This window comes from Desmodus rotundus, chromosome 8, assembly GCF_022682495.2.
Source record: "Desmodus rotundus isolate HL8 chromosome 8, HLdesRot8A.1, whole genome shotgun sequence".
Taxonomy (NCBI): Eukaryota; Metazoa; Chordata; class Mammalia; order Chiroptera; family Phyllostomidae; genus Desmodus; species Desmodus rotundus.
Window position 1 is genome coordinate 131,858,403 of NC_071394.1, and position 27,828 is coordinate 131,886,230.

The window sequence follows — 27,828 nt, forward strand, 5'->3', positions numbered from 1 at the left end:
CTTCCTGGTCTCAGAATATTTATTCAAAAACAGGGATTGAAAAAACTGTACAGAGTGTCTGCTGCTGAGAACTCAGCCCTGCCCCCTGGGACGCCCCCAGCTGCCCGGCAGCGCCCCCTCTGGGTTGCCCTCAGCCAAGCCCAGCCAGTCCATTCCAGTAAAAGGGTGTCAGTGGAAGCAGCAGGAATCTGCAGGGAGGTGGGGAGAGAAGCTTGGCCCCCAGCCGCCCCCAGCCCTCCTCCCTGACCCCCACAAGGGGGCAGTAGGCTGGGAAGCCCTAAGGGATGGGGCGTGCATGAGTGACCCCCAAAGTGGGGGTACTAAGGATGCTCCCTGCATCCAAGCACAGAGCTAGAGGGGGTAGAGCCCCCGTCCTGGCGCAGCCGCATCTCCCAGAACCCTGGGCCAGAAACGGCCCCCGATCTGAGCACAGGAGCTCCCACAGACCCAGGCCAGGCAGGGCATCCATGCTTCTGGGCATTAGTGGTGTTTGGGACCCCAGGCTGGAGGCTCGTTGGCAGGTCGGGTGCGGAGGCAGCCCCTGCCGGCGGTCCTGCCTGCTCCCGCGCCTGCGCCTCAGCCGGCCTCAGTAGGGTGAGAATTTCTGCCGCTCAGCTTTCTTGCTCCCATTGGCCGCTGCCATCTTGGCAGTGTAGGCCGCCAGGCCTGGCGGTGGCCCTGGGGAGGCAGGTGGTAGAGCCAAGAAGGGCACAGGCTTGAGGCCGATGAAGTTGGACAGGGAGATGGCGTAGGGCGCGCCCAGCAGGCCTGGGGGAGCCGTGGGCAGGGCCGTCAGGGGCGGCGAGAAGGGGGCAGACAGGTCTGTGGGGGCCGAGCCGGGTGTCCCCCCAGAGGTAGACTTGGCCGTTTCTAGACTGGAGAGAGGGATATGGGGGGAGATGAAGGGGAAGGCGGGGTGAGAGGGGACAACGAGGGCAAAATTGGGAGTGAGATTAGATGAAAGACAGAGAAGGGAATTGAGGAGAACGGGGACATGGTGTGGACATATTTGGGGAGCAGATGGGAACAGTGGAAGGGCAGGGAGGGAAGAAAGGACAGCAGATATCGTCTGGGGTGAGGGGGGCAATGGGGAGGCCGAAGGCCAGGACACAGAGCCAGGCGTGGGGGAAGAGGACAGAAGGGCGTAGGCAGAGAAGAAGACGGGGCAACGCGGAGGGAGTGAGGCAGAGCACAGACCCAGGCACCCTATCTGTGTCTTTCTCAGACACAGAAGCCCCATGCCCTGTGACCCGTGACCCCTAGCCCCACCCCACACTCACCAGGCAGTGATGAGGTACTGAGCCAGGGCAATGGAGACCGGGGAACCTGTGATGGTCACGTGCCGCTCGCCGGCGCCCTCTGCTTGGTTCCCGATCTTGATGTGAGCCCCCGACATCTGCCGTATCTCGCTGATCTTGCTGCCCTGGCGCCCGATCACGCAGCCAATCAGCTGGCGGGGGGAGGGGGAAGGAATTCAACCCTAAGCAAGGCCCAGACCCCTGGGGCCCCTACCCACCCTCAAACCACCCCATCCCCTGCTCACGTCATTGGGAACCAAGAACTCCTGTGAGCTGGTCTGCGCACCAGGATCCAGTCCTAGGGAGAAGAGGGATTGGGCGTGGTTCCAGGCCTTTCAGGCCTCCCCGTGTCCACTCCAGGGGGCTACCTGGCCCCTTGGGACCTGCCCCTGCCTCCTCCTGCAGGGGCATGCTCACCTGGCACCATGCTTGGTGAGGCAAAGGGGACTGCGTGGCCCGAGAGCTGCTGGAGCTTAGTGACCTGGGCCAAAGAAGAGGGGTCAGAAGTCAGGGGAGGCTTGAATGGGGAAGGGGTGCCTTGGGCTGTGGCCACTCACCTCAGCTGGGGTCACAGCCCCATACTGACCCTGGACGGAAAAGCCCTGTGGGGAGAAAGTGGATGAGAGGGGGTTACTGTGACAGGTTAGAGCAGTGTGGCCGGAGTCACTCTTCCCTGCCTCCCCCTGGACCCCCAGTGCCTCCTGCCATCCCCTCCACCATCTCGATCCCCCTTCTGCAATAATGCTCCCCCCCCTCTGCTGTGCCCCTCACCTGGTTGGCAGAGAGAAGGACGGTACCTAAGGACAGGCTCGGGTGATACGGGATAGTGGCTCCTTTGGGTGGGGACTGAAAGGCACAGATGGAGGAGCTCTATCAGGACCCTCTCAGGCCGCCCTGACCTCACAAGGGTCCTGCGTTCTCAAGGCCCTCCCCGTGCCCCCAGGTGCGTGCATCTGACGTCCTGGACAGGCCCCGGGCCCAGCCCCCGCCCGCTCTCCCTGCCCCAGGACAGAACCTCCAGGATAACAGCGCAGATCTGGCGCACACACAGGATGATGGCATCGGGCACCCCGGACACGGTGACAGCACGCTCTGTGGAGTTGGGAAGCAGGTCCCCTGCCACCTGCACCTGGGCACCAGTAGTCTGCAAGTGGAGAAGAGGGGCTACTCTGGCTGCTCCCAGAGCCTGGAGAAGGGCTGCCCAGGCTCAGAGGCAGCGGGCCGGAAGCCCAGCTCCTCTCTCACAGCTGCAGGGTGGGGCCCCACGGGGGTGGCTTCCCCTTCCCCTCACCTCTCGGATCTCCTTGATCTTGGTGCCAGCCTTCCCAATCAGCGAGCCGCACTGGCTGGCGGGGATGACCAGGCGCAGGGTCACTGGAGGCCTGGAAACGGTCCCACCATTGGCAGGAGCAGAGCAGAGGTCCTGGGCAGGAAGACTGTGGGTTGGCCCCAGCCACCCTGGCTGCTCCCCTGTCCCGGAGGGAAGCCCTCCCCCAGTCTCAACGCCAATTCAAGAACCCTGCCTGGGCTGGGCCTCCCCTCCTAGCTGCAGCCCAAGTCCTGTTCCTCCCAGGGAACCAGCCTCGGCCTACACCCCAGCTGGTCACACACCTCATCCAGCTTGAAGGCGATCATGGAGACTGCGTGGAAGACAGCCGCCGTAGACCCGGTGATGGTGGTGATGCGCTCCGGGCAGGAGCCCTCAGAGATGGTAATCCGGGCGCTGCTCTGCGGGCACAGGACAAGCGCCGGGCAGCGGGGCTCCTTCCTCACCAGCAACCTGTCTGTCCGCCCCACTCACAGGCCCCAGCAGCTGGAAACCGCCACCATCCCGGGACACTCACTGGACCTCCCCTCCCCTCCAAACCAGGACCCCTGGCTCCTCCCCAGCTCCTTCCTCACCTGCTCCCGGATCCGTTTTACGGTCTCTCCTTTCTGCAGGAGAGAAAGTAGAGGAAGGCTCTTGGTCTGAGCAGTTGGGGTGGAGGCCTCAGGTATAAGAGGACACACAGAACAGAACCCAGCACCTACCTTCCCGATGATGCTGCCCACCTCCTGCAAACAGGACAAGAGTGGAGTCAGGAGGTTACCGACGCCAGGCCCCCCTCGTCCTTCCTACCGCCCATGCCCCCGCCCCCAAGCTGGCCAGGCCCAACCTCACTGTGCCTCTTTAACCACCCCCGCACACCAAGTCCCAGCAGAGAAGCCCCTCACCTTCCCCTGCATCAGCATCCGCAGCGTGAGGGTGACGCTGAGCTCTGGCTCCTCTTCCAGCCCCGCATCTGAGCTGCTCATCCTGCCAGGCGGGGCTGCGGCCGAGGCAGCCTGGGAGTGCGTCCACGTCCACGCTGCGGCCTGGCTGGCTCTGGCAGGGGTGGCAGAAGGGGGCTTAGGCAAGAGCATAGCTCTGTTTCGGGCCACCTGCCCTTCCATGGGGACCCCAGAACAGGGCCAGCCAAGCTCCCAGAGAAGGGAGATGCCATGGACCCTGAGTTGCAAACGTCCCACTTCCCAGGGGGCTTGAGTGCAACGCACTAGCTGTGTAGCCCTGGACAGTTCACTGAGCCTCCCTGAGCCTGAGCCCCTAGCTGGAAGCCGGGAGACCCAGTCCTACCACCAAAGAGGTATGAGAAGTAAAATGAGCCCTGGCTGGTGTGGCTCAGTGGATTGAGTGCTGGCCTGCAAACCAAAAGGTCGCTGGTTCGATTCCCAGTCAGGGCACATGCCTGGGTTGCAGGCCAGGTCCCCAGTGGGGGGTGTGCGAGAAGCAACTGATCCATGAATCTCTCGCACATTGATGTTTCTCTCCCTCACTTTCTCCCTCCTTTCCCCTCTTTCTAAAAGTAGGTGAATAAAATCTTTAAAAAAGATAAGAAATGGGTAGAATTTTTTAAAAAAGAAGTAAAATGCACAGTGGACCTAAGTGGCAGGCACCCAGTCTCCACGAGCACCCTTCCCTCCTGAGCATCAGAAGATGGAGTGAATGAGGAGGCCTCTGGGAGCAGAGAAAGGGAGCCTCCTCGCCGGCCTCTGGGAACACGGGACCCCTGGGGATTGGGCCCGGCACAGCCATGGGGAGCCACGGGAGGTCTAGGAAGGAGAGTGGAAGGGAAGGTATCAAGGCTCTAGTAGGGGCTCTCGGGGGCCCTGTCTTCCCCCAGCCTGGCAAAGGCTTGGGGGCCTAAGCTGGCAGCCCCACCTTGGAAACAGTCCCTGTCCGCTGCAGCTCGCTAAAGCACAGGCCCTTCAGATAGCTCTGGGCAGGGTCCACTCAGTACTAGACAGCGTGTGGAGGACAGAGTCAGGGACCAGCGGCCTGCCCAGCGGTTTTCCAAGCCCTCTCCTATGTGCTGAGGAGGCCAGTGTCCAGGATGGCCCCCTTCCCAACCTGGAGCACTTCCCACTGGCCAAGAAACAAGTCACTTGGGCTCTGAGTCTCAATTTCCTCACCCATACGATGGAGGGACTCCTTCCCCCAGGGCTGGGTGGCGAGGGATAAGGAAGGGACTTGGGGGGCCGGGAAGGGCAAATCTGGTAACTGATGGAGAGAGGAGGAGCCGGAGAGGAGCTGCTGGGATTAGCCTGGTCGCCAGCCCTCCCTACCCAAACCCTTTTCAAGCCCGGACTTAATCCTGAACCTTAATCCTGCCTGGAAATCCCTCTCCTCCAGCGGCTGTCTCCCGCCAAAGCTCAGCCTTGATGGGGGGCTCCCTGGGGGACCAGGACCCAAGGAAGAACACAGGGAGTGGGACCAACTAGAGCCAAGTCTGAGCCGGGACCAAGCCCTCACCCTGCCTGGGAGGGTATGGGGCCAAGGAGACGTGGCCGGCCCACCTCTGGCCTCTGGGTACCTTCCTCCTCAGCCCCTGCCCTGTCCTGACAGAAGGGTCAAGGGCACGGAGCTCTATCCAATACCCTCTTTGGAACCCTCTGGCCAGCCAGGGCTCGGGTGTAGACTAGGAAGCGGGGGTGCCCCTGCCTGGTTCTTCCTCAGGAAGCCTGATCAAGCCACTGCATGGCATGAGGCCTGTTTCTTCATCTGTATATTGGGGTGACAACCCTGTCCCCCGCCAAGTACCCAGTAACTGTTGCTTCTCTAGGACCTGCTCCTCCCTCCATTCCAATTTTACCTATAGGCTCTCCAGAGGTCAGAGGTCAACCATGGACACAGGGCCTGTGCTCTGTGGGCAGACTGGCCAGCCTGGCACTAGCTGCCCTGGCTGACACTCCCCCAGCGCCTGCACTTCCCCCGCAAAGAGCTTTGTGATGACGCCGTGGTTTCTGCCTCCCTGGACCGCCAAGCCCGGTGGCCCCTTTGCCAGGAGCCAAGGCCGATGCCTTCCTGTGTCTCCGGGGCTCAGGCCAGAGCCAGGCCGGAGAAGGTGCTCGAACGTACTGGTGAGCTGGACAGATGAATTCAGTGGACAGAAGGGGAACCTGATGCCCACAGAGGGTCTGTTCCCTGCCCAAGGTCACAGAGAGCTGGGGCCTGGTGGGACTCACAGCGTCCTGCCTGCTGCTGCGGGGCTCGGTCACAGGTCCCGTCTGCCTCCCCTTGTCCACCCCTTCTGCTCTGAGTCCTTTCTGGGGGTGGGGGGAGCTCTTCAAAGGTGGGGAGCAGGCTTTAGTAGTCTCTGAGACCTCTGCCTGGCCAGCAGACGCGGGTTGTGTTTAGGAAGGGCTGACAATTTGTCTAGAGCCTCGGTCTTAAGGTGCAGAATGTTCTGGGCCTCAGGAACCCTTTGGGGTGGTAACCAGTGGGAGACCTGGCCTCATTCTCACGCCATTTCGACATCACCTCTTGGGGTCCTAAGTCCCAGGAGAAACAGGTGAGAATGGCTGGAATGTGGCCAGAACTGGGGCTCCTACCCTGAAAAAGATAAGGTCTGCAGTAGCACCCCACTGCCCCAAGCTCAGTGGGCGACCTTGGCCAGACCTGCACCTGACCTGGACCTCAGTGTACCCACCTGTGCTGTGTGTGCACGCACATGGGGTGGGAGCGAGGGGGCGTTGCTGGTCTCTCTGTGTCCTTCCCGTTCGGAAGGACGCCCGAGGCCTTTCCTGTCTTTAGGAGACCAAGGGGTCCCAAAACAGGTTATCCGAATTGCGCTCCTAGGGGCCCTTAGAACACTCAGCTCTGTTAGGCATCCTCGCTCCCCTTCCGCCCTCAGCACGGCTCTAGGGAGTTACTGGCTGCCCAGCCTGGTGGGTCCTGGGTCCCTGCTGGGCCACCACATGGTAGCCACGCCTTGTGCCACAGTGACCTCCAGCTCACCTCTGGGGGTGCCCGGCCCCCCTAGTCAGCAGGGCTCCCTGGCAGAACATACCCAACTTAGACCAGGCTTCTGGCCTCCAGTGTCCCCGCCTGCTCCCCAGGCCCCCTCCCCAGACCCTGTGCCCACTCCCTCTGTCCCTGGCTTTCTGCCACACAGGCTGCAGGGGGCGGCGGGGGGGAACAGCTGTGTAAGCGACGGGCGTCTGATGGTGGCTGCCCCTTCCTGCCCCTCCCCCCAGCTGTCCCTCTCTCTCTCATGACAGCTGCCCAATCAAAGGGCCGGGGGCTTAGCCAGCTCCCCCCACACGCGGGGATCAAGTGTCCACCCAGGCTTTGTTCTGGAGCAAGAACAATCCGGGGGAGGGGAGGGCTCCTGGGACCCGGGTGGACTGGCCCGCCCCTCGGGGGATTCCCTGGGCTCTGCTGGCCAGAGCCCAGCATCTGGACCATCTAGGGCTTATCAACCCACCTGGGCTGGGGGGAGAGAGGAGGCCAGTCTCCAAGTTCGCCCCCCCTTCACATCGCCCAATATCCCCTCAGCCCCTCCAGCCCCTAACCTAGCAACCTCCTACACCTACTCCAAAAGCAGCCGTGCTGGCCACACCCAGTGATGCTGGGGAATGCTGGGGACCAGGCGGGGCAGGGCGTGGCAGGGGCTGGACCTGGGACCTGGGGGCACTGAGGGGTTGACTCCCTGGCCTTGACCTTCTCCTTATCACCATCCCCGATTAGCCAGGCCTCTACGAGAACTGCCTTAGCACCCTCGGACCGAGCGCCCAGCCTTTCAGCCTTCTGGCCTCCCGGGAGGCCTACCCATACCACTCCTGGAGAGAGTCGGCCAGAGGGGCCTGCAGGGGAGCAGCCTGGGGTCCACCAGCTCCAGCCTCTGGTTCTTGACCCAGGGCTGTCTTGTACCCTCCATGCTAGGCAGCGGAGGGAAGCTCTGACAACCTGGCTGGTGCCAGAAATGCATCAGGCTCCTCCAAATATCCTTAGGCAACCGCCCCTGCCCCCTGCAGGAGTCCGCACAGCCAAGGGAGAACCAGGGGGGCCCAGGCCCAGCTCCAGGAGGAAGGGCAGTCTCAGGGTGCAGCCCCACCCACTGGTACCCGTCCCCTCACTGTCTCACCCACATTGAGAAAGGTCTCTAGCTTCCATTCTCCATCCTGAGCCACACTGCTGCTCAACAGCCATCCTTGGCTCCCCAGTGCCCAAGGAATAAAGGTTGGTCTCCACAGACAAGCACTCAAGGGCCTTCGCCATCTAGCCCCTGCCAACCACTCGTCTCATCGCCACCCCATCCCCACACCCCCAACCAGGCTGCAAAACACGCCTAGCACCTCCAGGCCCCTGGGCCTCTGCCTAGGCGGATCCCAGCTTGAAACGCCCATCCTCCCCGCTCTGTCAAAACCCTTCTCAAATGCCACCTCCCCTGTGAAGCCCTTCCCAACCTTCCAAGTCAGATACAATCACCCAGGCCTCTGGGCCCCCCAAAGATACGTCTACAACTCAAGGGAGCCCCAAACGGGCATTTCTGAGCCTGTCTTTCTACCACACAGAGCGCTGCCGGAGGGCAGGGGCCGGGACCAGGCTCAGTGTGCGGGAGAGGAGAGGGCTCCCAGGGCCTGGAGCATCAGGGGCCAGAGATGGCGCTGAGGGTCCCAGAGGAGCAGTCAGGGGGTGGTGAGGAGACCCAGGGTGCAGGGGCCCATTCCTCAGCAACCCCAGCTCCTGTTCTTGCTGTTTCTGGAAGTCTAGGGGCTCCCTGGGCATGTCAATGGGGTGGGGATTTGCACTGTGCTTTGAGACTTTGGGGTGGGCTTCCCCATGAGGAATGGGGGCTCCACCTGTCACAGCTGGAAGGTCCTCGCCAGAGAGGAACCTGAAGCTCAGAGAGGAAGGGACTTGTTTGTAAGGCTACGTGACAGGCGACTGGCAGAATTGGGGGAACCCAGGGATCCCCCTGTGTAGCTGAGATCTTTTCCCCACTGAAAGGTCTGCACCACCAAGAAGGGGCAATGGAGGCTGAAGCGGGGCAGTGATGAGGGTAGGAAGGGCGGGGCAAAGCCAGCCTCCCTGTGGCCTGGGGCTGCCAGGGTGTGTGGGCCGCCTGCTCCCAGCCCCCCACCCTGAGCACGCAAGAAGAACAATCCCCTTGTGTTTGGGCAGCCTGATCCTGCATGCTGATGAAGCCTAGGGGGTGGGGGCTGGGAGGGGGCGCATTGGAAGTTGAGAGGGTGCTAGGGCCCAGCCCGGAGGGGCTAGAGGACCTTGAGATGGAGAATGGGTAGGGTCCCAGGTGCTGGCCCCGAGGCAAGGAGAATAACCCCAAGAGACAGTGAGGACTGGCGCTGAAGTCTAAGCTTCTGGGAGTCCCGGGAGTCCCGGGCTTTGGAGAGTGCTTTGTGGGGGAAGGAGGGCCCCTGAGGACGCGTGCCCTGTTGGTGGGTGGGGCCTGATAGCCCACATTCTGGGAGGATGCATCTGGCCCTGGGTGCATCCCTCGAAGACCACTCCCCAGGGCGCTGGGGCCGGGTGGGGCACTGGGTGCTACAGGTCTCAAGATGGCCGGCCTGGGACAGGGGAGTGACCAGGCAGGCCCCAGGGCCTGGCTGAAGTGAGTAGCCAAAGCACCCCCCGCCCCCCGCCCCCCAGGACTCCAGCTAAGAAGCCAGGTCAGAGCGGAGGGGCTGAAGAGCCACGGGCACCAGGGACCACCGTGAGCTTCCCACTGTCATCTCTACACAGCCCTGGGAGGTGTGTGCGGCGCCCCACCAAAGACTGCGGAGAATGGGAAGGGGTGCGGACTGAGCCAGAACTGCAGGGGAACGGCAGACGGGGGCGGCGAGGGAGCAGAGCCACGGCCCAGGGCAGGAGATCGAGAGAAGAGCGGGTCTGAAGGACAGAAACAGCAGGTGGGATGAGGGCCTCGAACCTGGGGTCTCTGGTGTTGGGGGCTCCTCTGGCAGGCCAGCGCCCCCCACCTGTGCAGGCCCCGGCCCCTGTGGGATAGGCACCGTGTTCCTCGCTGTCTCCCAGGCCCCCAGACCCAGGGCCCCGGCCTGTGGACTTGGGCCCCGACTCCCCGCCCCCGGCCGAACCCCCAAACTTCGCGGCCCGCGGTGCCCCGCCCGGCGCGCGCCCTACCTCGCTGGGGCTGTCCTGCGGCGGCGGTGGCGCGGCGGCTGGGCCGCTCAGTCCCACATTGTCCCCGGGAGAGGCGGCCGCTCACAACTGCGAGTGACATCAGCTGCGAACAATGAGGGGTTTGACAGGCGCGGAGCCCGGCCGGCCCGGAGCCCGGCTCCGCGCCCCCCCACCCCCACCCCCCAGCCCGCCCGGCCCGGCCCCTCCCCGCCCCCTCCCCGGATCCGATTACAGCGCGGCGGGCCCGCCCCAGTCGCCCCAGTGCCGCAGCCGCCCGCCCCGCCCCGCGCGCGCCGCGGTGCGCCCAGCGCGGCGGCCGCCTGCGAGAGGGCTGGGCCACCCTCCGGCCCCTAGGAGTGGGGGACGCGGGGGGATCGGGCCTGCAGCGCTTGGTGGGCTGACGCCGCCCGCGCTGCGCTCGCTCCTGAGTCCCTTCTTCGGGCCGCGCCGCTCGCCCGGCGCCTCTGCCGAGCCCCCTGCACCCCCATCCCGGCCGCCAGCCCCCGCGCTGTGCCGCTCCTGCTCGGGTCACTGGGAAGTCGGGCTTCCACCCTCCGCCGGCCCTGGCTCCCCGCTGTCCTGCTCTACGCCATCTATCCCCGCACGGGGCTGCGGCCCACCAAGACCTGCACCCCTCGGCCACCCACGGCTTCCGCGAGGCCCGGCCCTCGTCCGCCCGGGACAGGTTTCCGGACCAGCCGGAGGAGGGGCCTGAGAAGGGTGAGCCGGCCACCCCGGCCAAGGCTCTCTCAAAGCTACCCCCAGAATTCTTTTGGGGGCTAGGGTCGCAAGGGAGGCCGCGCGGCTTAGTACTCCGGTGGGGAATAGGTAAGAGTAGGCGGAGGCTTGGTTATTCGCAGGCCCTTCCTTCCCCCACAGCACCCTCTGCCGCCGCTCCCACTCGGAGCAAGTCTACCTCCCCCTCTCTGTAATCGGCTCAGCCTGGTCCCACTGACCTCCACCTCCCCCCACAGCTGAATCTCTTGGCACCTGGGTGTGTGGGGGTGGGGAGGGGAATCCAATCTCTCTTCCCCTCCATCTGGCCTGGTGGACAAAGGGCAGGGGGACCATCTGGTCCCGCCAGGGTGGGGGAGGGGCCCATGGTGGCGGTCCCAGGGGGGAGGGGCGGGGCGGGGCGACGCTCTGGAGACAGCGAGAGCCTGAGGGGTCTGATTGCAGGACTTTATTTCACCGACCTCCACTCTCCTCGGCGCCTCCCCCAGCCTCGAAGCAGGAAAGAAGCTTGGCTGAGAAGACCCAGGCCTAATAACCTGGGGAGGGATGGAGCACCCAGAATGAGGGGGAAAAGCAGGGAAATCTGAGGGTCAAAGGGGTGGTCCTCTCCTTTGGGGGACATTTCTGATCTGGAGTCAGCTTCGAGCTGTGGGTGAGTGGAGTTCAGGGCAGGCCTCGCCCTAAACCCGGCAGAGGATCTCCTGCAAGGACCGGTCCCTGGGGTCCCCACTTTCCCAGACAGGGGGTGCTGCATGGTTGGGAGGGCACACGTGCCTGTGCAAGTGTGTGTGTGTGGAAGCACACTCATGCACGGGTGTCTGCATGTGATGCAAAGCTGCACCTGAGCGTGCATGTCAGTCAGGTGTGTGTACCTGTGTGGTTGGGTATATTTGGGAACACGTATAAGCATACATGTGGGTAGGTATGTATCTGTGGTCTGAGAGGCCTGGTAGGGGCTGCGAGTGCTCCGCAGGGCAGCCTAGGAGGAGGTGGGAGGAGCCGACTAGGCTGAGCAGTGAGGGAGTGAGAGAGCAGGAGAGCCTATAGCAGAAGCACATCTAAACGGGTTACCCTCCGCCAGGTCCCGTCCCGTGATTCCTGAGTTTTTTCTCTTGATTTCACCTCCTCTGTGTCACTGCAAGAGAAGGAGGAAGACAGACAGACCCCGAAAGACAAGCACCTAGACAGACAGACACACACACACACACACACACACCTGTGTGTGTGCAGGGAGGGAGGGAGAGAGAGAGAGAGCCCCAAACAGGCAAGCAGCCCAGCCTCACGCCAGCCCCTGCAGGAAATCCAGCAGCCCTGTGTGCCACTCCTCTGGTTTGTCAAGGTAACAAGGGTGCCCTGCCCCCTCCATGACCAACACGCGGTGGTTGGGCAGCTGCTTCAGATGCTCGAAGCTGGACTGACCCATGGGGTCCTGGTCTCCGTAGACAATAAGAGTTGAGGTCTAGAGAAGGGAAAGGGAAGTGGAGTCAACAGGGATCTGCCACACCAGCCCCGGCCTCTCCCCCCATCACTCAGCCTCTCCCTGGGGCTGCCCCAAATGAGGGGGAGAGACAAGCTGGCCCAGTGGGATGGGGGGGCCGGCTCCCAAGGGACAGAGGTATAGATCAGTGTCTGTCTCGGCACACAGCTTAGCATAAGGCTTGGCACAGTAATCTGCCCAGTTAATCAAAAGGGTGGAGGGTGGTGATTCAACGCCTCCCAGAAGCCGCCCAGTGTCGACCCCACCCCCAGATAAGGAGAGGCCCCAAGAGGGACTCTTCCTCGCTCCTGGCACGGGCATCTCAGCCTCTCACACAGGGGTACCTTCACACTGGCGTAGTCGGCAGCGCTGATTTTCTCAGTGCAGATGGGGGCCACTGGCACATAGCCCCGGAGCTGGGACCCAGGGGCCATGAGGAAGGGCAGGGAGTACATGCCACTCAGCGACGGGCTGATTACAACTGGGGAGCCCAAGTCCAAGGCATCTACCACAGCTGCCAGGAAGCTGCTGGGGACCAGCTCCCCGATAGGGGCAGGGGCCGCTGCTTCCTTGGAGTGTCCCAGACCTGCAGGGATTTAGGTGTGGGAGAGATAAGACAAGGGCCATGAGTGGGAAAACAAGAGAGAGAGGGCCCCTTCCTCCAGGAAGCCCTCCTAGGTCAGTCTCCCTGTGCCAGGTTCCTGCAACATGCCATATGCCCGAGTTTATTCCTACAGCAGCCTAGATCTGTCATATCCCTGCTATAACAGGGCACCTGAAGCATGAGTCACTTCCCTCAGGTCTGTGCCCAGTCTCCCCCAGCAGTACAGTGTGCCAGCAAGAATCAGGCTCTGAAGTTCAACACCGCTGAGTCCAAGTCCCAGTTTTCCGTTTACTATCTATGTGATCTATCTTGAGAAAGTCCCCTCAGCCCCCTCCACTGCTCAGTTTCCCCATCTGTTAAAGGGAGAAAAAGAAGTATCTGCCAATAAAGACTTGTGAAAATCAAGTTAACTGCTCAGGGGCCCCTGTCCCTGTGATGGCAGGGGCAGTGCCTCGAGAGCAGCGGCTGAGGGGCGGGCTCTGCACACACACCTCCCCTCCAATTAGCGAATCCCCACCTTCCCTGGGAAGATTAGCTCCAGATGTTAACCTTGAAGCTCAGCGGGTCTGAACTAATCCCTCCGGGCCCTTAAACACTGAAACGGTACCAGCGTCCGCCAGAGGGGAGGAGAGGAGAACAGGTCAGCCACAGTCCCTGCCACACTTGGCACCAGGGGCTGGGGTCAGCCCATCCAGGTTATGACTGGCAATCTGGGGCTGCCTTGCCTAACCCAGTTAGGGCTTTCTACCTGGGATCATGGCTAGCGGCTTAGCCACCCACCAGGCCCTTGCCCTGCTCCCAAAGCTGCCAGGACATTCAGCCTCACTCTTCAGGGCTTCCAACAGAGCCTATGGTTATGGCTCTGTCAAAACACTTCACTTCCAATCGGCTGAGCAGCCGTTTTTATGTCAAGTACTGACCACGTGATCCCGGCGATAACGTCCTGCCCCTCTCTAGAGCCAGCCCCCAGCAGGAGTGCGGTCATCTCCCATTACAGATGAGGAAACGCAGGCTCAGAGACACTGCCCCCGGCAACGGCTAGCGCAGCGGGGAAGTGTCCAGGTGGCATCCGGGTCAAGACTAGAGAAGCTCTGGGTCCTTGCAGTGTGCACTGTGGCCCAGCCTGGCTGCCCTTCCAGACCCACAGCCCCCAGCCCTGGGCCCACGAGGTCCCCACCACCCTTGTCCAAAAGCCTGCCCGGAAAGTACCTGGCAGGTCAATGGCCACAGCCCGGTAGCCAGCCTGGGCCAACTTGAGCAGCGTGTCTAGATTCTGCCAGGTCTCGGAGGAGAAGCGGAGCCCATGCAGCAGCAGCACGGAGAAGCGGGCGGCCTGACCGCCGCCCGGCTGGGCCTCCCGGAAGAAGAGGCTCTGGCCCTGCACCTGGAAGGTGCCCTCGTGCCGCTCCACGCCTGCCATGCTGCCGCTGTGCCGGTGCAGCGCCTGTGGTGCAAGGCCGGGCGATGAGCCACAGAACAGCTGCCCGGGTGGAGCAGCAAAGTTGCCACAGGGTGGTGGGGCCGGGGAGCCGCAAGGAGGCCTCCCAGAGGCTCCCAGAACTCTAGGAACGTGCTTTGGGGCAAGGGACACGAAGGTGTGCCGCTCACTTAATTGTGCGGCCTCAGGCCTCAGTTTCCTCATCTGAAATACAGGACATTAAAGCCTACATCAAGAATTAACAAGTTTTAAAAACAGGAATTAGCAAACGAGGGTGTAGCAAGAACTCGATATAGGAGGCTCCCATTACGATTATTGTTCTCATTGGTATCCTTTTCTGCAAACGGGGAGAATACAATCGTACTTCGCCCATAGGTGGTTGATGGCAGTAAATGAGGCCGCGGATGTAAAACAGTCGGGCCGGGTCTAGCCCTTGGTACTAAGCATGGTAGCCGCTCAAACATTAAGTAGCTGATTATTTTGCTCATCAACCCCTTGCTCTTACAGGCACTGTTACAGGCAGGAGGGGGTCGGGGTTGGAGTAAAACACCCGTTTTCTGGAAGCGGAAACCGGAGCGCTCAACCGGGAAAGGCTTTGGAGTTCCCGCCCGCAAGGGACGCGGGGTGCTCAGCGCGCTGACGCCGCGATCAGGGGCGCCGCCAAGGCTCGCTCTGTCCCCTCGGAGGACCTCGGTGCTGGCTCGCAGGGCCTGGTAGGACTCACGCGGAAGGGCTGGGGGCAGACCCGAGGGAGGGGATCTGGGGAGCCGAATGGGAAGGGGAGAAACTAGGGTAGGTGAGGGTTCTAACTGCAGAGGGTCGGGGGCGCAGGGCAGATACCTGGGGAGTTGCGAGGGCTCGCGCAGACGGGAGGAAGGCGAGTCCTGGAGGCGAATGGGGCGGGGAAGTGGGGAGACTGGGAGGGGCTGGGGCGGGGAAGTGGGGAGACTGGGAGGGGCTGGGGCGGGGAAGCAGGGATAAAGCCAGGCCGTGCTCCGGGGCGACCTCTTTTGGCCACAATCTGCTGCAAAGCCCATCTTCTCCCAGCCGCCTCAGTTTCCCCAAGCCCTTCAGCCCCACGTGTCCCAAGCACCGGACTGAGTGCTTTCCCAAGACCCTCAGCGACCTGCCCCACGTGCGCAAGGCTCGGCTTGAGGAGGAGGGTTCCTTTGGAGTCGCATTCCTGCTGCGCCCTCCTCTCCTCCTCCCGCGTCCCCAGCCTGGAGTGCCGTTGAGGCCCCACAGGTTTGAGGGAGAGGTTCTGCCAATCCCCAGCCAGGCAACCTTGATCGTTTTCCCAACGCCTTCGAGCCCTTTATCCTTGCCTGTAGAATGGATGTGAGGTTGCCTACCAAAACAGGATGCCAGTAAAGGAGAGCCGTGCAGATCCTCCTGCACGCTCCGCGCAGCCTCTCTGTGCCAGGCCGGGTCATCACGCGGTGCCTGAGCCTGGGTACAGAGCAGACTTTTGTCACACGTCGCCCAACAGGATAGGTGTCATAAAGAGATGCCAAAGGAGCCCAGAGGCCACCCCGGGCCCTGAGCGAGTGCATGCCTATGTTTGTCAAGTCAGGGAAGTACTGGGGCCGAGCTGCATAGCAATACTATCTGGCATTTTTACACGGAGAAGCCTCCCTGCCAACACAGGCTTGGCGGGTCCTTAAGCCCTAAGACAACCCCACTTTACAGACAAGAGACTGAACGAGGGTGGAGACGCTGTGGTGAAAGAGCTGGGTGCCTCTCCCCTGGCTCTCAGGCCTAAAACAATTCAAAAAATCTGGGCTGGAGAGGCCGGGCCTGCGGGCTTTGGGGCGCCGCCTCCAGTTCCCACTCCAACCCGGCTACTAAGCGCAAGGCCTACGACTGCGGACTGCGCAAGCGCGCCTCGGTGGCCGCGCTCACCGCCGCCTAGTGCGGTCCAGAGCCCGCAGAGAGGCAGCGCCATGGTCGCCGGGCTGTTTGGCTGCTGGTTCCGCGTGGGCGGGGCCCGCCCGGCTGGCCGGGTTATCTCAGTCCGCCCGGTGAGTGTCCCTGGGGAGGAAGCCAGCGGGCCGTCCGGGGACCGGCCATTCTTGCTCCGCCCCTTGCCCCGGCGCCCCGGGCAGAGTCCTGCGGGAGGGGCAGGCACTGGGGCAGCGCGTGTGCGTGTGTTAGTGTGCTGCGCGCGCGCGCGTTTGCGTGTGTTCTTGGGGGTCTGGGTGTCAGTGTTTTTGTATGCCTTTGTTGGAGGGTGTCGGTCTGTTCATCCGCTTGTTGTCTGTGTATGTCTACTGCGTATATTTCTGTGTGCATGTGATTTTGAGGGTGTGTATTAGCTATGTGCCTACGTGTATATCTCTTTGGGTCTGTGTCTGCGTCTGCTTGTGTGTGTGTTTCTTGTGCGTGGGTAGTTCTAGGATTGTTGTGTATGACGGTGTGCTTGAAATTTGAGGGTCTGCACGTGATTTTGAAACCGTGTGTGTCTGCCTGCCTTCCTGATGCCTGACAGTGTGCAGGATTTTGAGGGCGTGTATTTCAAGGGATCGATTTCGCACAGGCCAGCGCCAGTCAAAGAGGATGCGTCTAAGTGCAGGGAATAGCTTGTGCAAAAGAAAAGCGGGTGAGGACAAAATTCGATGTTTGTGTGCACGCGTGTGTCATTGTCGACGCGTGTGCAAAGACCTAAGCTGGAACCTCTCCACCCTTAGCCCCAGGCCCAGTATCTAGCTAGACCAGGTTGCCTGCTACCGGCCGGGTAAGGTTGTCTAGTGCTCCAGCCTCCTGGGTTGCCAAGGCAACGGCAGAATTCCCTCCCCTCCCTACCCGGAGTGGCGTCCAAGGGGCCTAGTCTTCACTACCGGGAGGAGCCAGCGCCAAAGCCCCCTCTAGTGGGAACTTAAGCCAACCGCGACGGAGGCCTCATCCGAGACTGTTCTGGTCAGAAAGAAGGGAGAAGCGCCTTCCTCCGGTTCAGCTTCTGGGTCACCACCTGACCGGGAGCCTAGGGTAGGGACTTGGGAAACATTCCAAGAGAGGTGGGTGGGGCTGGAGTCTGGTCCCCAGTTCCTAGCTGGGGCCGATGCCCAGGTGGCACTCAATAAAGATGAGTTTACTGGAATCTGGGAACAAGCAGGGGTGTTCCTCCTAGGCCCAAGAAATGATGACAGGCCAGCCCCAGGTCAAGTCCACTGTTAGGGAAATCTCACGCAGGCTGGAGAGGGGGGCGTGGCGTAGAGGGGCAGCCGCAGGGTTATCCTCCTTGTTTTACTGACAAATCGAAGACTCACAGCCAGGAAGTAACAGAGCAAAGTCTCAAAGCCCTGGCTCCCCACTCTCTGGGGCCTGGTCCTGAGGTCCGTCCCCTGGGCTGGCAAAGGACCTGGACTGGAAGAGTCCATGGAGCAGGTCACTCGTCACTAGACGTGAAGCTGGGGTGGGGAGTGGCATTCATCTCTGCAGCCTTCAGGCTCCCCTTCTGTTCTGTGTGCTGTTCTCCTGCCTGCGCCCCCCTCACCCCACGTGCCCCTGCTTCTCCTCCTCCACAGATTCTCCATGCGCCCTCCTCCCACCTAATATCAGCTTGAGAATCAAATGTTCCCATCAATGGTAAAACACACTCTGATTTTCGCATTATTATATAGTGTGATAAAAAGCACCATTTCCAAACACGCTCTCACCGGGGTGTCTCTTCACACTGAGCCTTCCACCTCTGGCAACCCTCGCTGCTGTCCCGCCAGCTAGGTCTGGTTCATCCATCACCTCCTAGCCCAGTACTTTTCTCCTTGGCAAACCGAGTGTGGTCCAATGGTTAGGAGCCCAGCCCTGGGTTCAAATCCCTGTTCCCCTGCTTGCTAGCACTCTGCACTTTGAGCAAGAGAATCTACCTCTCTGCACCTCAGTCTCCTCATGTGTAACAGACCTGTGCTCCCCTGTGTTCCTGTGTGAATTCATGGACCCTCATATGTGACCCCAGGGCCAAGCATGGGGCCTGACCGTCTGAGGACTCAATGAATGGAAGTGGTCTTGGCTGGCACAATAATAGTTGTGGTCACTGGGCCTGCTGGGTGCCAGGGGGCATCTCAGATGCTCCTCACGTAGTGGGGTACCTGAACCGTTGCCCTGGCATGTGGAGTAGTTGGGTGTGAACCCTCAGGCCCTTGCCTGGAGCAGGGCAAAGAGTAAAGGCTGAGTTTTTCCTCTGCTGGGGCCTTCTGGATGGGGTTTGGGGATGGGGCCTCGCGGAGCCTCTGCCCTAGCCCCTTCTCCCTCTCCTCCCCCCCAGACTGTGGTGCAGACCTCCATGAGCCGGCCCCAGACAGCCCTGCTGGGCCTGGGCCTGCTGCTCATGCTACTGCTGTATGTGGGGCTGCCGGGCCCCCCTGAGCAGACCTCCTGGCTCTGGGGGGACCCCAATGTCACCATCCTGGCTGGTCTCACTCCTGGCGACTCCCGCATCTTTTACCGCGAGGTGCTCCCACTCCACCAGGCACGCAGGTGGGTGCTGACCCCAGGGTCCAGTGGAAGGCCCAGGCCCAAGGGAGTGCCTGTGTGGGACCCCGGCTCAACTCGGGGTGCCCAGGGCCTGGGAGGGCAGTGGGGGATGCCTAGAAAGTGGGCCACCACCAGACCCACAGGACCCACCCTGCCCTGTGCACCCCCAGGGTGGAGGTGGTGCTGCTCCACGGAAAAGCCTTTAACTCCCACACGTGGGAGCAGCTGGGCACGCTGCAGCTGCTGGCGCAGAGGGGCTACCGGGCCGTGGCCCTTGACCTCCCAGGTGAGAACCCCCACCCCGGGGTCTGGGGAGGCAGGGTGCGACAGGTCCAAGGGGGCAGCTTCCCAGAGGGGGACTTAGCGGGGTAGGAAAGCCCCAAGATATGGCCGGGGGGGCATCTGGACCCAAGTCTGGATGAGCAGTGGCAGGTCACAGCACAAGGTGGCTACACGAAACGGTCTGTGTCTTTATTTTCTACCTTGTAAATTTGCGTGGACTGTTGTCACGGAGCAAAACCTGCCTGGCCTCCCTGGGTTGCATGGGGAGATCTCACCATCTTTTTTTATGACAAACTAGGGAGCTTTGGGGGGTTTTAGCTGTCAAATGATTTATGTTATTACTCTTGTCATTAAAAAAATCAAACAAGAGTGATACCCTCAGCGACCCGTGCCACATTTCCCTCCCTCTCTCACCTCAGCAGTTCCGGGGAGCCAGAGCCTCCTGGGACGTTTCCGTACTTAGAGGTACAGAGAACATGCAGGAGGGCGTGACGGGGGCTGTACACACGATCAGTGCCCTGCCCGCTCCCCAGGTCCATCTGCAGCTAGGTCCCCTCCCCTGTACCATGCCTGTGGGTCATGCTAGACACTGTGGCCCTCCTGTCTGCAGTGTGCACCCTTGAAGGGACGGACGGCTTCTGCCTGGCCATCCCTCTGCTGGTGGATATGGAGGTTGACTTGGAGTTCGTAGGGTCAGTTGAAATGCTTGAGTACGGAAACCGAAACATCTTTGGATGTGCTTCTTTGAGCCTGTGGGCAATCGCTTCTGCAGGGTAGCTGCCAAGGACAATTGATGGATTAAAGGACATTCATCTTATACATTTTGACAATTATTACCTTACCCTCCAAAACCACTGTATGGATTTATCCTCCCATCAGTCATGTATGGAAGTGCCCATTTCCCCACATCTTCCCCAACTCTGCTTGTTATCGGTCTTTTTTAGTTTTGCCAATATGATGAATGAAAGATGTTTTTCTGGTAGGCCTATTACATCACAAAAAAAATTCAGGGTAGCGTGTGCTATGTTCCTCTGCTCCCCACCCCTTTCCCCCACCACGGTGGGCAGAAGTCCTGAGTTCCTTCCCAGCCCCCCTCAGCTGGTGCCTCCTGCTGCTCCCAGGTTTTGGGAACTCAGCGCCTTTAAAGGAGGCCAGCACAGAGGCGGGGCGGGCGGAACTGCTGGAGCGAGTGCTGCGGGACCTGGAGGTGCAGAATGCCGTGCTGGTGAGCCCCTCGCTGAGTGGCCGCTATGCCCTACCCTTCCTGATGCGAGACCACCGTCAGCTGCACGGATTTGTGCCCATTGCACCTGCCTCCACGCAGAACTACACCCAGGAACAATTCTGGGCCGTGAAGGTACTGGGAGGAGGGTCTCCAAAGGTCCTGGCTCTGTCATAGTGGGTAAAGGACTCAGGTCCCACTTGGAAACACATGGCCCCATCCCTGATCTGGAGGGAGAAGATGGGTGTTTGGGGAAGATCCCCTAAGGAGACGGCTTGAGGGCTGGTCCCCCCAGGCTGCAGGCTCACAGCCCCCTGCCTTGCCCTGCAGACCCCAACTCTCATCCTGTATGGGGAACTGGACCGCATCCTGGCTCGAGAGTCACTGCGGCAGCTCCGCCACCTGCCCAACCACTCTGTGGTGAAGCTGCACGACGCAGGCCATGCCTGCTACCTCCACAAGCCGAAAGACTTCCACCTTGTCCTCCTTGCCTTCCTTGACCACCTGGTTTGAGCTAACCCACTTAGCTTGGAGGATCTGGACCAGTCCCTCACCAGGGAGGCAGCTCCTGGGACTGGAGCGCCGAGGCCAGAGGGCCAGGCCCAGTCAGGACCTCTCATTCCATCCCACAGGTACAATAAATAAAAGCATGTTTGTCATGCCCAAGGAGTGACAGATCTTGTTTCCTGGTGCTGCTTCGGCAGGGGAGGGGTACAGGGGGAGTGGGAGGCAACTGTGGGGCTGGGAGCTGGAGGGGAGTCTCCAGCAGCCAGGGAAGGCTATGAACACGGGCTACTTCCTAGCTGCCCTCCCCACTCTGTGACTTGGTTTTCTCATCCGTGAAGTGGACAAGATAGTGAAACCGGAAAAATCAGCGTTTGTGTTGCCTGTCACTACCAGAACCAATAAGTAGAGACAGGGATCAAATCTTTACGGGCGCTTTATTCAAACGCTGTGACCAGAGAAGACAGTGGGTTATGTACCCTCGAAAACCATCTTAACATTTCATCTCAAGCTGACCTTTTCATAAGAAGAAAGGGGCTTGGAAAAAAAGGTTAACGGGATAAGAGTTGCAGTCCTGCAGCAATTTTCCTAGGACTTCTTTATCTGCTGATCAACAATTCCCTCCTGAATTGCTTGGAGTTGTTCCAGTTTCTGTAATACAGCTTTCCACATGCATTAATCACTTAAGCCTATCAACTAGAGCTAAGGCTAAAATCTTTAACTCTGAGTTCCCCCATCAATAGTAACACCTAACTCAGGAGGTGGCTTTAGAACTGGATGAGTCTGGGTGTGTGGAGCTCTGGGCCACCCAATGCCGGGGGAGGGGCGGTGTTCCTCCTGCTGCATGACCACTGGGATTGGTGGGCCATCCAGGGCCTGGAAGTGAGCTGAGGTCACCAGCAATGCGGGGTCTGTGGTCCAAGGCAGCAGGATGTATAGAGGTGGGGGTGGAGAGTGCGGTTTAACAATTAACATGGCATTGCTGGTGAACCGCCAAGCCTGCTTGCCCCTGGTTACGTGTGGGTCAGCAGCCCACACTTGAACCCCAGGAGGGTTGGGATGGACACTTGCCCCACCCTCCCATCTGGCCTCCTCTGGGTCCAGAGGTTAAAGTATTTAATCCTGCCTCTCCCAAGCTGACTCAGCCCCTGGAGCAGGGGGCAGAACTGGCTGAGAGTCCAAAGGGCAGCCGGGCACACTGCACAGGAGTGAGCAGCTACAACTGCGTGCTGCCCGTGGGTGGCCAGTGAGACACCCGTGTCTTTAGTCTCCCTCTCTGGTGGCTGCAGAAGACCCAGGGAGCCTGGCACGGGGCAGTCACGTGTGCCACCTGCTTGGTGAGTTTCCCCACCTCTTACACTATCATACAGCTCCACGATTACATCCTCTCACCGTGACATCCTTTGTCACGCAGAGGCTGTCGCACCCAACCACCCTCTCACACTTGTATTGTCAGACACGTAGTCATATCCACTGATACCCACTGTTAGATTGGCCCTCACTGGGGCTGGTTTCCGCCATCACCCCGGGGTCACCGTGCTCTTGCGCGTCCCTGTATCCTTCATTCGTGGAACGTAGTCCGGCGTTTGTTCGTTGCCCTGACGGGGACAGACTCTGGCGGGTAGGCGGGCCAGGCTTCTGGAGCTCACAGGCTCCACAGGCTAACCAGTCCCCTCTCCACCCCGGGGACTGAGCCATCAGGGGAGGAGAGAGGGCAGACAGGGCCAGCGCGGAAGAACACAGCTGAGACAAAGGTACCCGCCCACTTCTCTTCTGGTCCAATCCCGAGGCTACACGAGGTAACGCCCTCTGGGGGCGGGGCCACCCGGAGCACGGGGCCTAGGGGCGGGGCCCGGAGGGGGCGTGTCCTCCAAGGCGGGCTGGGGCCTGTGAAGGCGGGGCCAGCCGGGAGCTTGTAGGTCGCCGCGGCTGGGAGCTAGCGGCGAAGGCAGCGGCTCCTGGGCGGGATCCGAGGTCCGAGAGTGGGGTTACTGGGTGGAAGCTGGAACCAGGGGCGGGAGGAGACCCCCGTACTCTCAATTTTAGGTTCCGCCCCGAGATTCTGGTCCAGCCACGTGCTGGGCTGGGAGCGATCTGAGCATGCCACCTCGCAGGACCCTGAGTCCAGGCCACAGTTTCGGGCGGGTGTTGAGAGGAGAGCGAGGTGGGGGGCTTTGGAGAGGGGTACGGGGATCTGGGGCTCCCTGGCATGAAATCCGAGCAACCAGGGAGAAATTTTTTGAGGAGGGCGGCGGGAGTCAACGTCTGGGTTCAAACCTGCCTCTGCTACTGTCTGGCTGTTTCTGTCTAGTAGGCTTTCAGAGGCACAACTTCATGGGGCTCTTTGGGGGATGAAATAAGGAAGTGTGTTCAAAGTGGCCAGCATAGCGCCTGAAACAATTGGGGCTCCGAAACAGGGTGTCCGCTCCCAGTGGGGCGTGCGGAGAACCGCCCTGGGCACGCGGTGTGTGTAGGTGGCGTCCTGCGGCCGGGAGGGGTAGGCAGCCCCTCGCTTTGCGCGCAGCGCCATGGCCAGCGAGGGTCGCGAGGATGAGCACCCATCTGTGACGCTCTTCCGTCGGTACCTGCGCATCCGCACCGTCCAGCCCGAGCCCGACTACGGTGAGAACGCGGGGTTCCGGGGCCTGTATGGCGGGGTGGCAGCAGGAGCGGGGACTGTGCTTTAAACCGGGCTCCGACTCCCGTCACCCGGCCGAGCCCGGCTCTGCTGCCCTAAGTGGCGCCTCAACCCCTCGAACCCTTCCCTGAGTCTACAGGTTGCTCACAAGCCCATCCAGGCTGAGAAGGGACCTTTCCTGCCAAGGCTGTTCTTCCAAGTTACTCCTGGTGGCTAGTTAAGGAAAAACTTCCCCTCCCTCCCCTGGGCTTGGGGGTGGGGGAGGGGAGACTGGGGCACCACTTGGAAGAGGAGGCCTCCAGAAGTCTGCTGGGGCTGGACAAAGGCCACAGCCCTTAGGGAGTCAAGCTCGGTGGCTGGGAATCCACGTGCATGGGTCCAAGCTCCTGTTGTGATTTTCCATCTGGGAGGTGTTGGGTGACTCTCCTGACTCCGCACTAGTTTCCAGGGTTTAAGGGCGACAATAACACCAGCTTCCAACCCTGGACTTCCCACCTGGCCTACCACGGAGGGTCACTGATTGGCCAAAAATACCTGCTTCCTTGGGAGCAGAAATGCAGGTGTCTCTGAGGGATGTGGGACTATGTTGAGGAGGCAGCAGCCCATTTTGGGGTCTGCCCCCCTCTCCCAATGTGCCCCCATGCTCTGCCTGGGCCAGAGGGCATCCTGGGAAGGCAGCAGCAGCCCCAAGACTCCCCATGTCCACAGGGGCTGCTGTGGCCTTCCTTGAGGAGAGAGGCCGCCAGCTGGGCCTGGGCTGTCAGAAAGTGGAGGTGAGCCTGGGGCCCTGAGTGGGGGGTGGGGGGGAGCAGCCCGGGTGTGCCCCGTTGCCCTGCACTGACCCTCCCGCCCACCCCTCTCCAGGTGGCACCTGGCCTTGTGGTGACTGTGCTGACCTGGCTAGGCACCAGCCCCAAGCTTTCCTCTGTCTTGCTCAACTCCCACACGGATGTGGTGCCTGTCTTCAAGGTGTGCATACCAGGAGGTGGGAAGGATGGGACCTGGTGCAGGGGACAAAGATGAGCTGGGCCCCTGTTCAACCTCGGGGACCCCCAGTGGTCCTGGCACTGACTCGAGCAGCCATTGCCCAACAGCTGTTTCATGCCCAGGGTGGGACACAGTGATGGGGGTGGCCGTCTGCTGCCTTCCCCAGCCCTCTTCTGTCCCCTTCACTGCCCTACCTGGCAGCCCTACGGTGGGCTCCTCAGGCAGGGCCACAGCTGAGCACAGAGGAGCAATGACTGAACTGGGGGCTTGGGGCCCTCTTCCCACCCCTGTCCCCAGGAGTGCTGGAGTCATGACCCCTTTGAGGCCTTCAAGGATGCTGACGGTTACATCTATGCCAGGGGTGCCCAGGACATGAAGTGCGTCAGCATCCAGTGAGTGTCCCCCATCCCCAGTCCCCCCCAGTGTCCCACTGATCCATTGGAATGACTCAGACCCGGGGCTGTGATTGGAAGACCTCAAGGCTGGGGAACATCTTGACCCCTGACATTAGGCAATAATTGGGAGACAGGGACAGGGACTTTCTGTCCCCTGCCACGCTTTGGCAGAGCAGGACCCAGGGCCTACAGTGCCAGCCTGGTGGCTCCCTCAGCACCTGCCTTACACCCTCTTACCACCCCTCAGGTACCTGGAGGCTGTGAGGAGGCTGAAGGCTGAGGGCCACCACTTCCCCAGAACCATCCACATGACCTTTGTGCCAGGTCGAAGTGGCTCAGGGATGGGCACCTCCAGGGAGGGGGAGGGTGTTTTGGGGGAATGGCCCCCTCATCTCACGTCCCTGCTGCTTTTGTAGATGAGGAGATTGGGGGCCACCAAGGCATGGAGCTGTTTGTACAGCGGCCCGAGTTCAAGGCCCTGAGGGCTGGCTTCGCCCTGGATGAGGGTGAGCAGGGCAGCAGGCCGCTGAGTGGCCAGCAGGGGATAAGGAGGCTGCAGTGGGGGCTGAGCCACTTCACCCCTAAGCCCCCTTTCCTGCCTCCTCAGGCCTGGCCAACCCCACTGACGCCTTCACTGTCTTCTACAGTGAGCGGAGCCCCTGGTGTGAGTATGGTTTGGAGGGAGGGTCGCTGTGCAGATGGGGGACTAGGCCAGGAGGGATCCCAGGGCCTTTGCCTCCCGGCCCCTTCCTGCCTGGGCCTCCCCTTCCCGAGCTTCTGGGGGCGGACACCAGTCCCACACTGTGTACTCTGTGAGGACAGAGCCGTACCAGGGGAGCTTGGAATGCAGGGCAGACCCTCCCTGGGGCTGAGTGCTTTCCCGGCATCTCCCATGCTGAAGGCACCCCCTTCCCTGAATCGCCCAGGGGTGCGGGTCACCAGCACCGGGAAACCTGGCCATGGCTCGAGATTCATTGAGGACACAGCTGCTGAGAAGCTGGTGGGTGGCTCACAGGGAGGGGGTTCAGGAGATCCCGAGGCTCTGTCCCGGGGCCTCCCTCACACGTAACCTCATGCTCTCCTAGCACAAGGTCGTGAGCTCCATCCTGGCGTTCCGGGAGAAGGAGAGGCAGAGGTGAGGCAGGCCGGGAGGGCTGGGCACTGGGAGGCTGTGCCAGACTGGAGGGATGTCCTCGAGCCTGTTTTTTATCTGTTGTCCCCTTGTTGCCCTGTCCCTGCCCCCCCCCCCCACTCCAGGCTGCAGTCAAACCCCCACCTGAAGCCAGGGGCTGTGACCTCCGTGAACCTGACTAAGCTAGAGGGCGGCGTGGCCTTTAACGTGGTACCTGCCACCATGAGCGCCAGCTTTGATTTCCGAGTGGCACCGGATGTGGACCTGAAGGTGCCACCTCCACCTAGGTTTCGAGAAGGGAGCCCAGGTCCTCAATCCTGTCCTGGAGGCACAGGGAGAGCCTGAGGGGTCAACTGATCTCCCTTCTTGTAGGCTTTCGAGGAGCAGCTGCAGGGCTGGTGCCAGGCAGCTGGCCAGGGGGTCACCTTCGAGTTTGCTCAGGTACCACCCTCTTGTGGGGAGTGTGTTGCTGGAGGGTGTGTGCTGGGTGTGCCTGCACGTGTCCAGGCATTGCCATGGCTCTGAGAGGTGCCTGCTCTTCACCCACAAGCACTGGCTGTGGAGGCCGCTGCTGGTGCTGGGGAACGCTGTAGGGAGTCAGAGGACATGCTCAGACTTCGCCCTCGCAGTGCGAGGGGGAGAGACATGAGCCAAGCCCTTGTAGAGTAGTGTTTTTATATAAGTAGAAACCCGCGGTCCAGGAAGGGGTGGGGCCTCATGCTCTGAGACCTGTAACTGGAGCCTTTGACCAGCCTGAGACGTCTGCGCTTGGGCTGGATATCTGCGCTTAGGCTGGATGCGGAAGGGTGGATAGGGAGGGGCAGGCAAAGGACCCAGACCTGCGGCCTTTCAGCAACTAAAAGAGAGCCTGCCTGTGGCCGGGCTGGCCAGCCGGCCTTCCTGGTAGGTGTGTGCTGGGGGAGCGGTAGATGCATGCCCTGCCCTGATACTGCCATCCTTCCCCTCCCCCCAGAAGTGGACGGAGCCCCGAGTGACATCTATCGATGACTCAGACCCCTGGTGGGCAGCATTCAGCGGGGTCTGCAAGGACATGTGAGCACACTGGTCCGCCCTCCTCTCCCCGTTCCCTCTACCAGCTGCCTCCTTCCACCTTTTGTTGCCCCTTCAGTCCTGCCCTTGCCCTCCCCGGTTCACCAGGCTCTGCCCCCTGCAGGAACCTCACTCTGGAGCAGGAGATCTTCCCTGCTGCCACCGACAGCCGCTATCTCCGAGCGGTGAGCTGCGTGCGGTGGGCTGGGCAGTGGGTGGTCCTGGATGCCGGCCTCCCCCCTAATGGCTCCTCCTCCGCCTGCAGGCGGGGGTCCCGGCTCTGGGCTTCTCCCCCATGAACCGCACACCCGTGCTGCTGCATGACCACGACGAGCGGCTGCATGAGGCCGTGTTCCTCCGAGGGGTGGACATATACACACGGCTGCTACCTGCCCTGGCCAGCGTGCCCGCCCTGCCCAGTGAAGGCTGAGCCCATGCTCCCAGCCTCTGGCCCTGGAGCTTCTGCCCTGACCAGTGTCCCTGACCAACAATAAAGTCTGTGTGTGGACAGGGGCCGCTGAATACTAACAGCAGGGACATTCATGGCACAGGGATGCTCCTTCCTCTGGGGACATGCTGTTACTGTCCCCATGGCTCCAGGCACTGCCACCCACCCCAGGCTGCTGTGACCTTCAACTCAGCATGCCCATCCTGCCCCACCCAGCTGTGTCTGCATCCACCGTGCCTGTTCCGTCTCAGGCATGAGGTCAGGGATCCCATTCCCACTGGGCCTGGGAATGTTCCAGCCTGGATCTAGCCTGCAGGTCCGCAGTGGTCACATCATGCAATGGTCTCCACACTCCAGTCCGCCCACTGGCTCTTACCATCTCACATGTCCCCTCCTCCAGGCGCCCTGAGTGGTCAGCCAGGGGCTTCAGTCGCAGGAAGGTAGCTCGTGTGGTCACCAACTGACCGCACCGGAGACAGAGTCCACAGCAGCGAGACAGACGCGCACAAGAAAACAGGGCCGATTAAAAGAAGCTGTCCAAGTATCAATCACAGCTTTTTCCACCACGCTCCCCAGGACCCAAACCTGTGTGCTAACAGGCCACCTGGGCTGGGGTTGGGTCACGTGGGGCGTTTACTTGTGATTCACTCGTGTTAACAAAGGAGAGGCATTAGCACTCACCTGGTATAAAAAAACCCATGTTCCGTTTGGGTGGCGGCACAGGGG

At 61.3% G+C, this 27,828-nt stretch overlaps 4 protein-coding genes across 13 annotated transcripts; 2 read left to right on the top strand and 2 right to left on the bottom strand.

The window, feature by feature from the left end:
• Position 1: 1 nt before the first annotated feature.
• Positions 2 to 9,896, bottom strand: PCBP4 (poly(rC) binding protein 4). 3 transcript variants are annotated; one of them, XM_053929551.1, is made up of 13 exons: positions 9,721 to 9,896; positions 3,513 to 3,663; positions 3,330 to 3,353; positions 3,201 to 3,233; positions 2,910 to 3,026; positions 2,590 to 2,721; positions 2,314 to 2,442; positions 2,070 to 2,144; positions 1,856 to 1,900; positions 1,716 to 1,779; positions 1,544 to 1,596; positions 1,281 to 1,450; positions 2 to 678 (listed from the first exon to the last, which is right to left on the bottom strand). In XM_053929551.1, exons 2-13 carry the CDS (start codon positions 3,591 to 3,593, stop codon positions 612 to 614), a joined length of 990 nt encoding a protein of 329 aa, XP_053785526.1. In that variant the 5' UTR covers positions 3,594 to 3,663; positions 9,721 to 9,896; the 3' UTR covers positions 2 to 611. The 3 variants fall into 3 exon arrangements, with proteins under 3 accessions (XP_053785526.1, XP_053785525.1, XP_024421911.1); XM_053929550.1 differs by having other exon boundaries at positions 2 to 875; XM_024566143.4 differs by lacking the exon at positions 9,721 to 9,896 and adding an exon at positions 4,749 to 4,772 and having other exon boundaries at positions 2 to 875.
• ABHD14A (abhydrolase domain containing 14A) lies at positions 9,268 to 20,621 on the top strand. Of its 5 annotated transcripts, XM_045199721.3 has the most exons (7): positions 10,029 to 10,548; positions 14,482 to 14,687; positions 16,662 to 16,959; positions 18,236 to 18,447; positions 18,615 to 18,730; positions 19,848 to 20,083; positions 20,279 to 20,621. In XM_045199721.3, the coding sequence occupies exons 4-7, from the start codon at positions 18,254 to 18,256 to the stop codon at positions 20,459 to 20,461; spliced, it is 729 nt and encodes a 242-aa protein (XP_045055656.1). In that variant the 5' UTR covers positions 10,029 to 10,548; positions 14,482 to 14,687; positions 16,662 to 16,959; positions 18,236 to 18,253; the 3' UTR covers positions 20,462 to 20,621. The 5 variants fall into 5 exon arrangements, with proteins under 5 accessions (XP_071078268.1, XP_045055656.1, XP_045055655.1 ...); XM_071222167.1 differs by lacking the exons at positions 10,029 to 10,548; positions 16,662 to 16,959 and adding an exon at positions 9,268 to 9,488; XM_045199720.3 differs by lacking the exon at positions 16,662 to 16,959.
• ABHD14B (abhydrolase domain containing 14B) lies at positions 10,889 to 14,876 on the bottom strand. Its single transcript, XM_024566027.3, has 4 exons — positions 14,815 to 14,876; positions 13,746 to 13,980; positions 12,277 to 12,518; positions 10,889 to 11,914 (listed from the first exon to the last, which is right to left on the bottom strand). Exons 2-4 carry the CDS (start codon positions 13,954 to 13,956, stop codon positions 11,735 to 11,737), a joined length of 633 nt encoding a protein of 210 aa, XP_024421795.2. The 5' UTR covers positions 13,957 to 13,980; positions 14,815 to 14,876; the 3' UTR covers positions 10,889 to 11,734.
• Positions 20,622 to 21,629: 1,008 nt separating the features above from the next.
• ACY1 (aminoacylase 1) lies at positions 21,630 to 27,184 on the top strand. Of its 4 annotated transcripts, none has more exons than XM_045199719.2 (15): positions 21,630 to 21,789; positions 22,977 to 23,074; positions 23,799 to 23,863; positions 23,955 to 24,059; positions 24,375 to 24,469; positions 24,720 to 24,796; positions 24,889 to 24,978; positions 25,080 to 25,136; positions 25,399 to 25,472; positions 25,558 to 25,607; positions 25,730 to 25,874; positions 25,977 to 26,045; positions 26,578 to 26,657; positions 26,779 to 26,839; positions 26,920 to 27,184. In XM_045199719.2, exons 2-15 carry the CDS (start codon positions 22,981 to 22,983, stop codon positions 27,082 to 27,084), a joined length of 1,227 nt encoding a protein of 408 aa, XP_045055654.1. In that variant the 5' UTR covers positions 21,630 to 21,789; positions 22,977 to 22,980; the 3' UTR covers positions 27,085 to 27,184. The 4 variants fall into 4 exon arrangements, with proteins under 4 accessions (XP_045055654.1, XP_045055653.1, XP_024421792.1 ...); XM_045199718.2 differs by having other exon boundaries at positions 21,632 to 21,789; positions 22,870 to 23,074; XM_024566024.3 differs by lacking the exon at positions 21,630 to 21,789 and adding an exon at positions 22,295 to 22,426 and having other exon boundaries at positions 22,870 to 23,074.
• The last annotated feature ends 644 nt before the right edge of the window (positions 27,185 to 27,828 follow it).

Coding starts and splice junctions, on each gene's coding strand:
- PCBP4 (XM_053929550.1), bottom strand. CDS start 3,593: ATGAGCAGCTCAGATGCGGGGCTGGAAGAGGAGCCAGAGCTCAGCGTC. Junction 3,027..3,200: donor TAAAACGGATCCGGGAGCAG/GTGAGGAAGGAG, acceptor CTGTGCCCGCAG/AGCAGCGCCCGGATTACCAT. Junction 1,780..1,855: donor GGGCTGTGACCCCAGCTGAG/GTGAGTGGCCAC, acceptor TCTTTGGCCCAG/GTCACTAAGCTCCAGCAGCT.
- ABHD14B (XM_024566027.3), bottom strand. CDS start 13,956: ATGGCAGGCGTGGAGCGGCACGAGGGCACCTTCCAGGTGCAGGGCCAG. Junction 12,519..13,745: donor TGTGGCCATTGACCTGCCAG/GTACTTTCCGGG, acceptor AAATCCCTGCAG/GTCTGGGACACTCCAAGGAA. Junction 11,915..12,276: donor CCGACTACGCCAGTGTGAAG/GTACCCCTGTGT, acceptor TCCCTTCTCTAG/ACCTCAACTCTTATTGTCTA.
- ABHD14A (XM_024566028.4), top strand. CDS start 15,918: ATGGTCGCCGGGCTGTTTGGCTGCTGGTTCCGCGTGGGCGGGGCCCGC. Junction 15,996..18,235: donor GGGTTATCTCAGTCCGCCCG/GTGAGTGTCCCT, acceptor CCTCCCCCCCAG/ACTGTGGTGCAGACCTCCAT. Junction 20,084..20,278: donor AACAATTCTGGGCCGTGAAG/GTACTGGGAGGA, acceptor CTTGCCCTGCAG/ACCCCAACTCTCATCCTGTA.
- ACY1 (XM_045199719.2), top strand. CDS start 22,981: ATGGCCAGCGAGGGTCGCGAGGATGAGCACCCATCTGTGACGCTCTTC. Junction 24,470..24,719: donor ATGAAGTGCGTCAGCATCCA/GTGAGTGTCCCC, acceptor ACCACCCCTCAG/GTACCTGGAGGCTGTGAGGA. Junction 26,840..26,919: donor ACAGCCGCTATCTCCGAGCG/GTGAGCTGCGTG, acceptor CTCCGCCTGCAG/GCGGGGGTCCCGGCTCTGGG.